Consider the following 13,132-nt stretch of genomic DNA (forward strand, 5'->3'; position numbering starts at 1 on the left):
ACTTTTTTTGGAGGAAAATAACTATTAGAGGTAATCAGTTTTTTTACAACAAAAAAAAAAGAAAGAATTTATTGTCATTGACAACGCAGTTTTTTTTAAAAAGGAGAGCATATTCTTTTCTTTATTCAGACGGGCAGAAAACAGAAGGTAAGCGACAGAGAAAGAACCAGGGCTGGTGATAAAGTGTTATGGTGTGGATCGGACCCCGTCTGTGTGTGGGGAGTCGTTTAGTGCGAGGACTCGACTACTCCACAGACTGCGCCGCACGTGTTGCCCGTGACGATGACGTGTAAAATTAGCCAAGGCTAATTTCCCGCTCCTTTTCGCAGTCGTGCTTTGGTCCTCCTCTTTCCCACTAGTATGAGTCTTTTTTTTCTGCGTGATGCAATTCCAGCATCTGTTATGTAATGGAGACCTTTTTAAAATAGTGAAATGTTTTTAATAATAAAGAATAAAACCTTTTTATAAAGAAGCGGACCGTTTGACGACGCGCTCGGCAGCCACCCGCGACACACCAGACCGGTGGCTAATTGTTTGATGTAGCCGCCGCTCTGCCACGCATTGGCCGGCTGAACCGCGATGGCGGTTTTTCACGACCGTCTCCGGCCTGTTGAACCCGCGAACCGCGAGCAGTGCCGCAACACGGACCGATGGTTCCCCACCCCCCCCCCATCGTATGGCCTGATCCCCTTTGCCTCTCGACATCCGTCAGGCTGACCTTCGCGAGCGCCCACGGCCTTGAGTGGCGGTGGCGGCAGCGGCGACCCGCGTCTTCACAAACAGCCCGAGCCGAATATCAGCCGTCCGCCGCGGAATGAGATCAAGTGAAATACGGCTGCTGGAATGAGCTTCCCGCTCCGGCGGTACCGCGGCGTCGCGGCTGTAGAGCTCCGTCAGCTTGCTCCCGGTTACAGGTTCAAAGGTCGGGTCGAAATGTTGAGAAAAGGGGGCTCCCGGTGTGTAATTTGAAGATCTAGCAGGACCTACCTTGACAGCAGCACTGATTATGTCGTGACACTGAAAATATTGTAATATTTATCTCCAGCGATGTTTGTTTAGCAGTGCACCCTATATAAATCATTTTAGCTAAAAGTGTCTGCAAAATACCAAGTATTTATATAGTCTTTTCCACTCTGTTGTGAAGCACTTTTAGCTTCTCATTTACTTGAGTGAAAGGTGCTCTATAAATAAAGTTTGTTTGTTTATTCTTATTATTATTATTATGTCAAATAGTAATAGGCTTTTGAAGTTGTGTGTAAGTAGTACGTGGCCTCTGTGGTAAACGAGGAAGTGATGATGGTGATGATGATGATGATGTCAGTGTGAGGTGTGAGGCTCTTAGGTGTGTCCCTCTGCCCCACAGTCCCTAAGGACCCCAGCCCCCACTGGAGGCGGGTGGCCTGGAGCCATGACTGCACCCTGCTGGCCTACGCCGACAGCACGGGCACCGTCAGGGTGTTCGACCTGATGGGGAGCGAGCTGTTCCTCATCCCCCCGGTAAGGGGCCCTGCTTTTCTCCGGCTGTTTTTCGGGTACCGCCTGCTGCCCTGTGTGGGCTTATCCTCTGTGTGGAGCGTGGCGGTCTGTGTGCTTCTCCATTTACACTCATCCTCGTTTTATCGTCATTGACACTTACTCTGTCACTCGCTCACTCACTCTCTCACTTGCTTGCTCACTCATTTGTTCACTCACATGTCCTCACACTCGCTCACTCACTTCAGCTTTCTCCCCTTTCTCTCCCCCCATTCTCTCTCCGACTCTCCCCCCCTTTCTCTCTCCTGCCTCTCTCTCCCTCTCTCTGTCTCTCTCTCTCCCTCTCTCTCTCCTCCCCCCCCCCGCAGGCGGCGAGCTTCCCAGGAGACTTCAGCTATGCGGTGGCGGGCCTGATCTTTCTGGAGTACACGGCCAGCGCGCAGTGGTCCGCCGAGCTCCTGGTCATCACCTACGGCGGCCATCTTAAGAGCTACCTGGTCAGGTAAAGACCGAGAGCATGCTGGGTATACCGCCGCGTTTCTCCCTGACTGTCAGGCCACCCGAATCGCCCTCGCTTCAACATCTCCGGCGGGACCTCCGCGAGCGCGTGTTACACTTTCTCTCTTCCCCGGGGACACGGGCGTTCCTCTCAGAACAGCGCTGGAGACCTGTGGGAAATGTAGTCTTCTAGGGCAGAACTGTCTGGTCTCTACAGCAGAGCAAGCAGACCTGGCTTCACCTGCGATAACCGAGGAGTTTACCTCCGAATCCCGTCTCAAACACCTGCTCTAAGCATATTTTGGGGTCGCGCGCGTATGGCGATGAGGGAAAGTGGGACGCGTCTGAACGACTTGCATAAGCGGCTTGAGAGGCGGGGTTTGGGTGAGGACACCGCCCATGAACACCATGTCTTATTTCCTTTCTGCTGAATTTTCGTTTTCAAACTCATAATTCCCTTTAATTAAACTGGATTCCACACACCTGAAGGACGTCAGCCCGCTGTTCATTCAGGGATCACGGAAAAAGATGTGAAGTTCGCTGTTGAGTTTGGAAGAGCTTAGGAATATATTTGGGGAGCTATCTTTGATATTTATAACCAGGCCCACGCAGTGTTTGAAGGACAACGAGAAGAAGACTGACAGAATAAACAGAATAAGATGACGAAAAGGAGGAAGGAGAAGGAATTCTAAATTACCCCATTTCAAGGATTCTGTGTTTACTGGGGGCCTGAGGTCAAAGGTTAGAGAGGGTAATATTTATTAGGAGTTGGAGTCTGTGATGACTGGGGTATTTACTGTGGGGAAACCCTGGGAAGTGCAAAACTCTAAATCAATTGATTGTTTGATATGTAAAAAAGGTCTATGGATATGTGCCTGTGATTGGTTAAGAAAATCACTCAAGGGGACAACAGCAGTCCCACTTAAGAATTATTCCAGCAATATTCTCTAACTGCAGTCGCTTAATTGGGTCACCTCACAATCACTGCTGATGGCGTGTTACAGCGTGTAGATCTTAACCTTACAACTCTATGGTTTTCCAGGTGTCATGACATCTTCCCAGACGTGTAGCCTACATAGTCTTTCTGGTCCTCCAACATTGCTTCACAGATTCTTACTTTCAAATTGCGTAAGTGTTGCTTGATATGCTCATTAGTCTGCTCGTTTAGTCACATCGTTGCCATTAGAGTGTGAATGCTTTTCAGAGTTCATGATTTAGTTAAAATAATACCAGTATGATGAGGGAGGGAGGGAGGAGAAAAAAGAAAGAAAGAAAGAAAGAAAAAAAAAAAACCCTGAATCCTCATGGAAATCCTCCGTTGTCTCATTAATCCCTTAAACGCGGGTCCCTGGGCCGCCGTTTCCGCCAACAGCACAGCGGGGCTTGCTTTCCGCTCTCTCGTCCCGTCTCAGTTTCCTCTCCTAAGACCCTCGAAGCCTCTTTCGGCTGATAAGGGGCGTAAGAAAGACGCCGCGGCCCGACTTGGGCAGTTTGTTTTAGTCCAAATTAAGCAGTCTTAATTTATGTGACGCGCTAATTAGCCGCGTCTGAGAGCGCGCCGCGTAATCCGCCGCAGCGCGTTAATTCTCTGAGATGCTTTTAAAAACCTCGTGCGGTGTAGCCGCGGTGTGGGTTTAACGCCCGGGAGCGATACAGCCGGGGCGGAGCGGGCGAAACGAGGCTTTTCTGAAGCCGCTGCGTCGGGGCCGTCGCGTTGAGCGCGAGCCTCGATGTGCGTTTCGGCGACCGCGCGCGGATTAAGACGCTCTTTTTTTTTTTCTCTTTTTCCTTTTTTTGGCAGCGTGGCGACCAGTCAGGGCTTTCAGGAGAACCACAGCTTCAGTTTCGCTCCACACTACTCCCACGGCATCACCACGGCCGTCTACCACCCCGGGCATCGGTGAGTATGACCCGACCAATGGCTGTGCTCCTTATATGCCGTGACTTGGATGAGTGCCTGATTCCGATTGGCTGATGACAATGTGTGTATAATGCACTGTGCGTACATGATTTGCGATTTGTTACTGCCTTTGTAGTTCCATATTGGTGTGACAAAATTAAACAAGTGCATAAACAACAAGTTTCTTCCTTTTTGTCAAAATACGTTTCTAAATCCCTCCAAGTGAACATGGCCGCTTGTCTGTTCCCTACCACACTTCAGAAGCGAAAGTCCTCACCGGGGGTCTGACAGTGGCCTGTGCTGGAGTTGGCTACAGCAGCAGTAGCGCTGTGCAATTCAGCAGCACTGGTTTACCGCTTTCTGTCTCTGGCTGCTTCAGGCCCCCAGGCGTACGTATATTAATCAGAGAGAATGCACAGACGGATGACAAATAGGCCTGTGTGTCAGATAAAGGCCCCCTTTCACATCCTCGCTTGTACCAGTGACGTGGAAGCACTGAGTTCTGGACCGCATCAGAAAGCCGGTGTGCTCTGGGTTCGACTCGAGTGCCCTGGCTTGATTGGGGTTGGCATCTCTCTTCTTTAAGAGAACATTTGTCCTTTTTTTTTCGGTTGCGACAGCATTTTTTTCTCCTCTCCGGGCCTAAGCGGCAGAGACAGCCGTGGCCTTTCCCGTGTCCCTGCCACGGGCGGTTGCTCTGACGATGAGAGATTGCTCTTTTAATCCCCCCCGTCCGCCGAGCTGCAATATCAGACCCCTCCCCCGCAGAGCGGCTCGCTTGTGAAGAACGCTCGTTCGCTTGTTTTTTTTTTTTGTTTGTTTTTGTTTGGTTGTTGTTGTTGGTAAAGGCCTGTGTTCGGGTTTAGCGATGGTGAAGGGCATTTCTTAACGTTGAGGCGATGAGGTATCGGTTCCGCTGATGTGTGAGGATGTGTCTGAGCACGGAGGGGGGGTGGGGGAGTGAGGGGGGGGCAGACTGTCACAGCTGCCCACATTAGCCGTCGCTGGTCTCTGGCGAGATGGCGGTTTGAGCCTCCGCAGGTGATTATCTTCGGGAGTCTTTTGCGGGCTGTCGCCCCAAAAAATTTTGACACTTCATCACGGCGTCAGTCAGGGGGAGCCGGGTTTGGGGCCTTTTAAGCTGAAGGAATGTCATTTAATGCTACGTTTGTTTCATTATTTAGCACGGAATTATGGGCTCTGTGGTCACGGAAACGAACACAGAGCGCGTGGCCTGTTCAGATAAAATAAAACATCTTGCACTCTGTTTGAACAGTGTCACACAGGTGTTCGCATTGCGTTTATAGATCAGTGACTTTTATGGGACTTCTGGATAATTATCCATCGCTGCGCTGAACTATTTCCCGTCCTGTTTTCGAGTTTAATTCATACGAACTGTACTAAGTAATATATTGTCAGTACGGTAGCTAATGAACAGGATATGTGTCATAATTCCGGATGTGGAAGGTGAATCTGAATCGCGGAGGCTTTTGAAGGGCGCAGAAGCGCGCTGCTGTCTTTTTGCTTCTCTGCGTGACGCTCCGTATCGCAGCGTTAACATCTTCGCCCCGGGCGCTCCCGTCAATGGCTGTGGCTCTCGGCGCTCCATTTTGTGCCGACTGCATCGGAAAACCAAGCCGCTGTAGCTGGCGGGTGGTGTGTGCGCGAAAGCCTCGCGCTCCTAAAATGAACTCCCCGGCCTCAGCATGTCACGTCTCTGCTCTCTCCGCTCGGCTCTTCAAACTCCTGGTTGTTGGTGACACCGCTGTTCTTCCCCGTCTCCACCAGAGGGCAGTGTTATCTCAGAGGCCTTTATGCATTATTCTTGTGTTGTTGTTGTTGTTGATGATTTTTTTTTTTTTTGAGGACTTGTTGCGCCGGCCTATTACACGCGGTATCGCTGGCGTAATTTGCATAATTTAAGGCGGCGCGGTGGCGGTTGTGGGACGTCGCCTGTCGGCGCGCGCGGGTACCCCCGCGTCCGCCTTATCGGGGCCCCGCAGTTGCCTCCCCCCCCGTTGAACGGCGAGGCGGAGGCATCAGAGGCATCCCGTCGGATTGTTTGAGAAAATCCTCCCGCCTCGATCCGCTCTGAACTCCTACACCTGTTTTGTCGCGGTTATTGTGATAACGGCATTCAGCTTTTAGCGTTCTTCACATTTTCTTTTTTATATTTTATTTTTGGAAGTGATTTATCACAAAACGTATTGCTTCTGACGGCACCGCATTGCATCCAGGCAGCACCTGGAAGCGCACCAGGATTAAGGCCTGGCACTGAGTTTAATCAGGACTTTTACTGCTGTACCTGCAGTGAATCACATACAGAACACATACGAGGCCATATAACATCCTGTCTGCTGGAGCCACTGTCCGTGCCTCAGGATGCATGTCACCTGTGTTCTGAGTAGCACTGGATCACGAGTGCCTGAGGCTGAACACCAGCAGAACATATGAAAAGGATAACCTTTGACCTCCATAGAGGTCACTCTCTAATGGTCACAACCTGGGACCTCCACAGAGGTCATGCCCCATTGTCAGCAGTGGAGCTCCAACTGTAAATGTCAATGAATATGCTGAAGTCTTCTGAGCTGATGGGTGTGTGTGTGTGTGAGCATGCATGCAAGTGTGTGTGAGCATGCATGCATGTGTGGGTGTGTGTCTGTGTGCGCGTGCGTGTGTGTGTGAGCATGCATGCATGTGTGGGTGTGTGTCTGTGTGCATGCGTGTGTGTATGCGTGCCTGTATGCATGTATGTACGCTGAGGGTTAGGCTCCGCCCTCTCGGCTGATGATGCGTTTCTCCGGGGCGTGGCAGGCTGCTGCTGATTGGCGGCTGCGAGGGCGGAGACGAGGTGTCGTCCAAGGCGGCGCGGTGCGGGCTGACCGCCTGGCGGGCGCTGTCCGGAGCGCCGCACTACAAGCAGGTCACCAGCTACGAGGACGACATGGCCTCGGTGAGCAGCCACTCAGCCCTAACCCCCCCCCCGTCCTGTCCCCCTGGCCCCCTGGCCCCCCGGTCACTGCCCCGCACTGGCCTCATCGCCCCCCAGCTCTGACCCTCTTGCTGTGTTACACCAGGGCGCTTTGGAGCCCTTTATGTAATGTGTGGGTGTGGGTTTGGCACACACCTCTGTCTCTGCGGTGCAGCCGTTAGCGGCCGCGGCTAAGTCTCCTGCTTTGTGTGCCGTGTGCCTGCAGGCTCAGAGGAGAGGCTTCTTCAGGATCCCCAGCCTGCCGTTCTTCGGGAGCCAGAGCAGCGAGAAGGTACTTTCCCCGCCATTTCTCTCAGGCCCCGCCCCGTTTCTCTTGGGCCCCGCCCTGTTTTGTCTCTGACCCGGCCCTGTTTCTCTCAGGTCCTGCCTGTTTCTCTTTTATAATGTTGTAAAATGCCTGTAAAACAGCCAATAAGAAGTTATCGGTCTATCTTGTCTTTCTGTGTCTGTTGTCTGCCTGTCTGTTCATCACCCGTTCACCTGTCTGTCTGTTCATCCATCATCCCCCCCCCCCCCCCCCCCCCCCCGGTGTCCCATCAGGACGGAATTTTCCGGATGAGCCTGTCTCCTGACGGCTCCCTCCTGGCTGCCATTCACTTCTCGGGTCAGCTGACCCTGTGGGACGTCCCGTCCCTCAGACAGAGAGCGGGATGGGCCCAGGACTCGCAGGTAAAGCCCGGCCCCCTCTCCCAATCTCCGCGTCGCCTTCCCACTCTAACGCTGAGCAGCTACTCGAGTAATGTCAACTGATGCCGAAATGCGATGAATCCGTTTATTATTTTCCCCCATATTTTTGGAGTTTTTTTCCAGCTCTGTTTGCCACTCAGCCATTCCCAGTCAGTTTGGGGGTTGTGCAGACAAGCACGGGCTCTCCTCTGAAGCACGTGATGTCAGCAGCTGTTCCTTATCTCCTTATCTGCGGTTGGCAAGTCGGGCTCTCCGGAAATTAATCATGAATTAGGCCAAGTCTCCCGTCCCTGGGCGATGCAGCTGCCAGTTGTGAGTTGCCCTGCAGGGGCTCCCGGCCATAGTTGGCACTGGCACAGTCCGGATTCTGTACCAGACTGTAGGGCCCAGATACTAGACCATAGAGCCCATCCATGCACTCAAACAGTGCCTTATCAGATACCAGACCATAGAGCCCATCCATGCACTAGAACAGTGCCTTTAACAGATACCAGACCATAGAGCCCATCCATGCTCTAGAGTGGTACTTTAACAGATACCAGACCATGGGACCCATCCATGCACTAGAACAGTTCTTTAACAGATACTATACCGTGGGTCCCATCCATGCACTAGAACAGTTCCTTATCAGATACCAGACCATAGAGCCCATCCATGCACTAGAACGGTGCCTTATCAGATATCAGACCATAGAGCCCATCCATGCACTAGAACAGTGCCTTAACAGATACCAGACCATAGAGCCCATCCATGCACCAGAACAGTGCCTTAACAGATACCAGACCATAGAGCCCATCCATGCACCAGAACAGTGCCTTAACAGATACCAGACCATAGAGCCCATCCATGCACTAGAACGGTGTCTTAAAAGGATGAGCCGTCCAGCCGGCCTTATGATGCATCTTTGAGTTGAGTGTCGGTGTCTTTGCGTTGCTTTGGGATCGGCTGGCTGCGTCTCGTGTCTGTGTGCAGTCTGGCTTCGGCTGTCTGTCAGGGGGCAGATAGAAACCGGCTTAAAACGCCTCTCTCTCTCTCTCTCCCTCTCTCTCTCTCTCTCTCTCTCTCTCTCTCTCTCTCTCTCTCTCTCTCTCTCTCTCTCTCTCTCTCACACTCTCTCTCTCTCTCTCTCTCTCTCTCTCTCTCTCTCTCTCTCTCTCCCCCCCTCTCTCCCTCCACAGCCCGGTTTTGATGAGATCAACCCGGAGTGGAAGAACTCACTGGAGAAAAGGAAGAAAATAAGAGGTACTCTCTTTCCTCCGGAGCCGAAATGGAGTCGGGACTCTGCCGAGCGTGCCGTTGCCGAGCGCCGTTGCCGCGCGCGTACCGCCGGGCCGCGGAGCGAATTAATTACGCCCGACGGTTTCCGGAGTGCGCGAGAACGGGGGGGGGGGCGGGGGTGGGAGAGGAGGAGAGAACGTGCCTGAATTATGAAAGGCTGTGGATTCGTCCTGTGATTCTTTTTTATTTATTTTTTTACGTGTGATTTTAATGCTGGCTGCTGGGGCTCTGTTCTGGGCGCTCTGGAGGTGGCGGCGCTCCTCCGTGAGAGGGCTTTAGGTGTCCCGGTGGTTTTTTGTGACGTGCAATCGCGGCGCGAACATCGCGTGTGTTTAATCGCACCGCGTTAGCGCTATCTCAGCAACGCGTGAGGTGACAGTCTGTTTGGGAGGTCTTAGGATCCGACATTAACCACCACAAAAAATATAACCCGTCTTTTCGTGCCGCAGACTAATTTCAATACAAGAAAATGGCCGATTAGGTTCTTAAATGACTTTAAAAGAAGCTTGGAGAATAAGCAATACTCCATAATCCTTTTGAAATACTTTGAGTAGAAATATAAATTATAAATACAAATGGTACTTTGCACACAGTAAAAACTGTGGTAGTACAAGATGACACAAATCGTCAAGCTTTTGTGGGAAAATAAATGAATATCTATAAAAGAGGAGGGAGTGATGTGGCTTTTACTGATTTTTCTTTTGAAGGAGGATGTGGGAAGGACGGAGACTTTATTTCGGTTGGTGTGTGGGGTAACAGCAGTCATCTTTAAGATGTGGCTTCACCACAATGTTACTAATTGCGAGACTGATTAATGAAATTAAAAAAAAAAAGATGAAAGGCTTGTTTTTAAACAGAGGACAGGTAAAACCGTCCGCTGATTATAATTACTGTACCTGTGGAAGGTGCCCCTCTCGGGAGCTGCTGTGATTACTACTGATTAAGCACTTAGGCATGTAAAGAGTGGTCTAATTACTGTCTATCCATTATCGTTTTCTTTGAGGAAAACAAATGATGTCCTAGGGTACAATATTATAGGTTAATGATGTACATGAGGGGTTGATGATAAGTAAAATGAAACTGTGGACATGTTGCAAAAAAATTTTAACATTGTGTTCGTAAAACTCCTTGGAGTAGCCGTGCTGATCCAACATTCTCAGTCAGTGTTCTAGAACTCCATTTCTTTCAGTTACCAGTAGCGACTGTTACATCAGCATTAGAATGTTCAGTTAAGTTTAAAACTTTGTGATATATGGTTAAACTGTGAAATTGAGTATATCCTATACTGTAAACGTATGGACACCTTTGAAAATATAATTAGGCAATATCACAGGAGAGGGAGTGCTGTGTTGTCATACGTCAGCACTGCTGTGATTTGATTGTACAGGTAATCACTGCCCCGTTGATATACAGTCTGAACAGCATGACCCTGAGAAGTGATATTGCTTTTATAGAGCCATTCTACCAGCCGATAAACTATCTGTCAAATAATGATCGAGACAAAAGAACTATGACTTTGTTGTTTATTTGGCTCCGCCAGCATATATAGTTCCTTCAGGATTCCATTAAAAAAAATATCTTGAGATATCAGCAAATGGCCCACATGTCGTCAAATGATGCATTGTCTATTCTGACCTTGAAGAAATCTGATGTCTTTAATTCAGCAAACTATACAGTACATTCCATTTCCATAAGGGTGGGTCTCTTTCCCCTCACACACAGTGGCACAGCAATGCCACTGTATGTAAATCCCACTTGAGTATCTTGAGTATCCGAGAGAGGATCTTGGCTGGGTGGTGAGAGGAAGTGATGCGTATTGTGTTGTGAAGGGAATGAATTTGAGCCGACACACCGAACAGAAATCCCTCGCTGTTACCCGTAGACCAGCGCGGGTTGGGTTAGTGCTTGGTTGCCAGTGTGGTGGGAGTCGCATTTGATCAGTAGTCTTAATGGTGTGTGTGTGTGTGTGTGTGTTACTTTGGGTTTTTAAATGGACGAGGACAGGTGACGCTCCAGCCTGTGTGTTCCCTCCCCCTCTCCCCCAGATAAGGAGCACTACTACCCCCTGCTGGATGTGAACTGGTGGAGCGACGCGGCGGTGATCCTGGCCCGCTGCTCCGGGTCTCTGACCGTCTCGTCCGTCAGGACGCTCAAGAACCTCCTGGGCCGGTCCTGCGAGTGGTTCGAACCCTCGCCGCAGGTCACCGCCGCGCACGAGGGCGGCTTCCTCAGCCTGGAGGTAAACCCCCCCCATCCTCACTCCCGACTCCCTTCCCCCATCCCAACCCCCCCGTCACTCAGTCCCACCAGTTTACCCCAGTCACCGCCCACAAGGGTGGCTTTCTCAACCTGGAGGTAAATACTACCCCCCTCACAAGCCAACTGGCCTCTTCCTGTCCCTCACACCAATTCATGTCTCTACCGCCCACAAAAAGGGGCGTGGCCTCAGATCCTCACCCCACGTCACTACCGCCCACAACAAGGCGTGTGGCTTTCCCCACCCTCTGTTCCTCACTGGTCACTGCCCCCCAGTGATGGGTCCTTCCTCTGCCGCAAGGTACACTGGGAAACGTCCCCAGCGAGCCACGATTTAGCGACACATGAAACTTTTTTCAAAAAACAAATGTTTTTCATCCCTGGAAAAGTCTTCTTTGAATAACCCTCCGCTTGCCCAAATTAATCTTCAAAGCGCCGTTAATGGTTTTCGCGGCGGTTTGACTGTCGCAGTAACGGGGGGGGGGGGGGGGGAGCGAAAACGTGGCGCTCGCCCTTTTCATGTGCGGCGGACGGAAATGTGCGCTCGGGAGATGAGGGGGCCGGATTTGCGCGGGGGGAGGCCGAGCGAGCCCAATTGATTCGGCGTCCCGCTGCGGCGATCCGGCGGCGTCTGCTTTCGTTGAGCCGCCGAGCGAGATTCCATCTCCCTGCTGCTCCATCAAAGCGCAGAGCGCTGGAACAGGGGGGGGCGAGGGGGGGGGGGGGTCACGGGATTCATGGGAAATAAATACACCAGCCCGCTACGTAACGCGCTTTTATATCGACATTCATGCCGATCAAACAAAAAAACACTGCATCTGATAATGCGGCAAAAATATTCATGGAAAACCGGCTCTGAAAGAGTACATCGGACTCTTAATAGACCGCATACTGTCCCCATTAACTCTAGCAGCCTTGCTGTGTTACCTGTATCCGATGTATTATTTTAACGTGTGCGAGGCGGCGTTTTTACTGCGAGGTCATCGTAAATGCCGTGTGTTTTCCTGGGAGCCGGTTTTCCGGAACGTTCTAGCGGGAGGCGCTCGGGCCGCCTCCCCGCTCGACTGCGCCCGCGGGAAAAGTTTGCGCGACGGGAGGCAGGACGACGTTTCGCCCGCTGCCGTCGTCCTCCAAAAGCTGCGCGGTGTCCGGCGAAGCTTCCGCTCTGAAACACGTCCCGTGAAAGCGCAAGATGGCCGCCGTAACTGTGTTCCGTTCGTTTCATGGGATTTTTAATTTATTAATTTATTTTTTAACTACGCGCAGTTATCGCGTTCTTAATTACCGCTGTAAAAGCCTGTGATGTATTACAGACCTCGCCTTTCTGGGGGAGGACAATAAAGGATTGATAATTAAGAATTTACTGCTGCTACCCTCTCCGGAAAAATTCCTGCATTTTTAGCTCTTGTGTGATATACAATTCACCTTCTTACAAAAAAAAAGAAAATTAAAAAAAGTAAATTATTATGATTTTAGGAACCTGTGTTGGCTGTGCTCACCGAGTACATTTCCAACTCAGTAGCTCCTTATCTCATAATAAAATAACTGTGGTCTGTTGGAATAAACTCCTGTTATATTGTCCTTAGATCAATAAAGCAGTATTTTGTCTTAAGAATGCACTGTGAAGTTTTATTGTGAGTATTTATGAAGTGTCATAAATGCATGTTTCTTCCTGTGCTATTTGGGGTGTACTTTTAAAATCGGAATGGCCTTCTTGGATGGGGGTCCATAGGATTCAAACCTGGGGACTGGTGTATCCAATTAAATCCATCCACAGCAGTTGCCCAGTCATTATGATTGGTTCTGGTTTGGTCCCACCTCCCCCTCAATTTGAACTCTGATTGATTCTTCCTTTAAGCCTGCCTCCTCCTCAGTTTGAGCTCTGATTGGCTCTTCCTTTGAGCCTGCTTCCCCTACAGTTTGAGCTCTGATTGGTTCTTCTAATAAACCTGCTTCCCCCCCAGTTTGAGCTGTGATTGGCTCTTTCCTTTGAGCCTGCATCCTCCTCAGTGTTCAGAGTTCTGATTGGTTTTCCCTTTGGGCCCGCC

The 13,132-nt window shown here is 50.7% G+C and overlaps 1 protein-coding gene across 1 annotated transcript in view; it reads left to right on the forward strand.

Moving 5' to 3' along the window:
- The window catches only part of nbas (NBAS subunit of NRZ tethering complex), a 190,981-nt gene that overhangs the window by 7,056 nt on the left and 170,793 nt on the right, over positions 1 to 13,132 (forward strand). Inside the window, exons 7-14 of the mRNA XM_035422884.1 lie at positions 1,364 to 1,497; positions 1,842 to 1,975; positions 3,773 to 3,871; positions 6,686 to 6,824; positions 7,069 to 7,134; positions 7,404 to 7,532; positions 8,729 to 8,792; positions 10,874 to 11,067. Of these exons, the coding sequence (XP_035278775.1) occupies positions 1,364 to 1,497; positions 1,842 to 1,975; positions 3,773 to 3,871; positions 6,686 to 6,824; positions 7,069 to 7,134; positions 7,404 to 7,532; positions 8,729 to 8,792; positions 10,874 to 11,067 (959 nt within the window). The remainder of the gene's footprint in view (positions 1 to 1,363; positions 1,498 to 1,841; positions 1,976 to 3,772; positions 3,872 to 6,685; positions 6,825 to 7,068; positions 7,135 to 7,403; positions 7,533 to 8,728; positions 8,793 to 10,873; positions 11,068 to 13,132) is intronic.

This window comes from Anguilla anguilla, chromosome 6, assembly GCF_013347855.1.
Source record: "Anguilla anguilla isolate fAngAng1 chromosome 6, fAngAng1.pri, whole genome shotgun sequence".
NCBI lineage: Eukaryota > Metazoa > Chordata > Actinopteri > Anguilliformes > Anguillidae > Anguilla > Anguilla anguilla.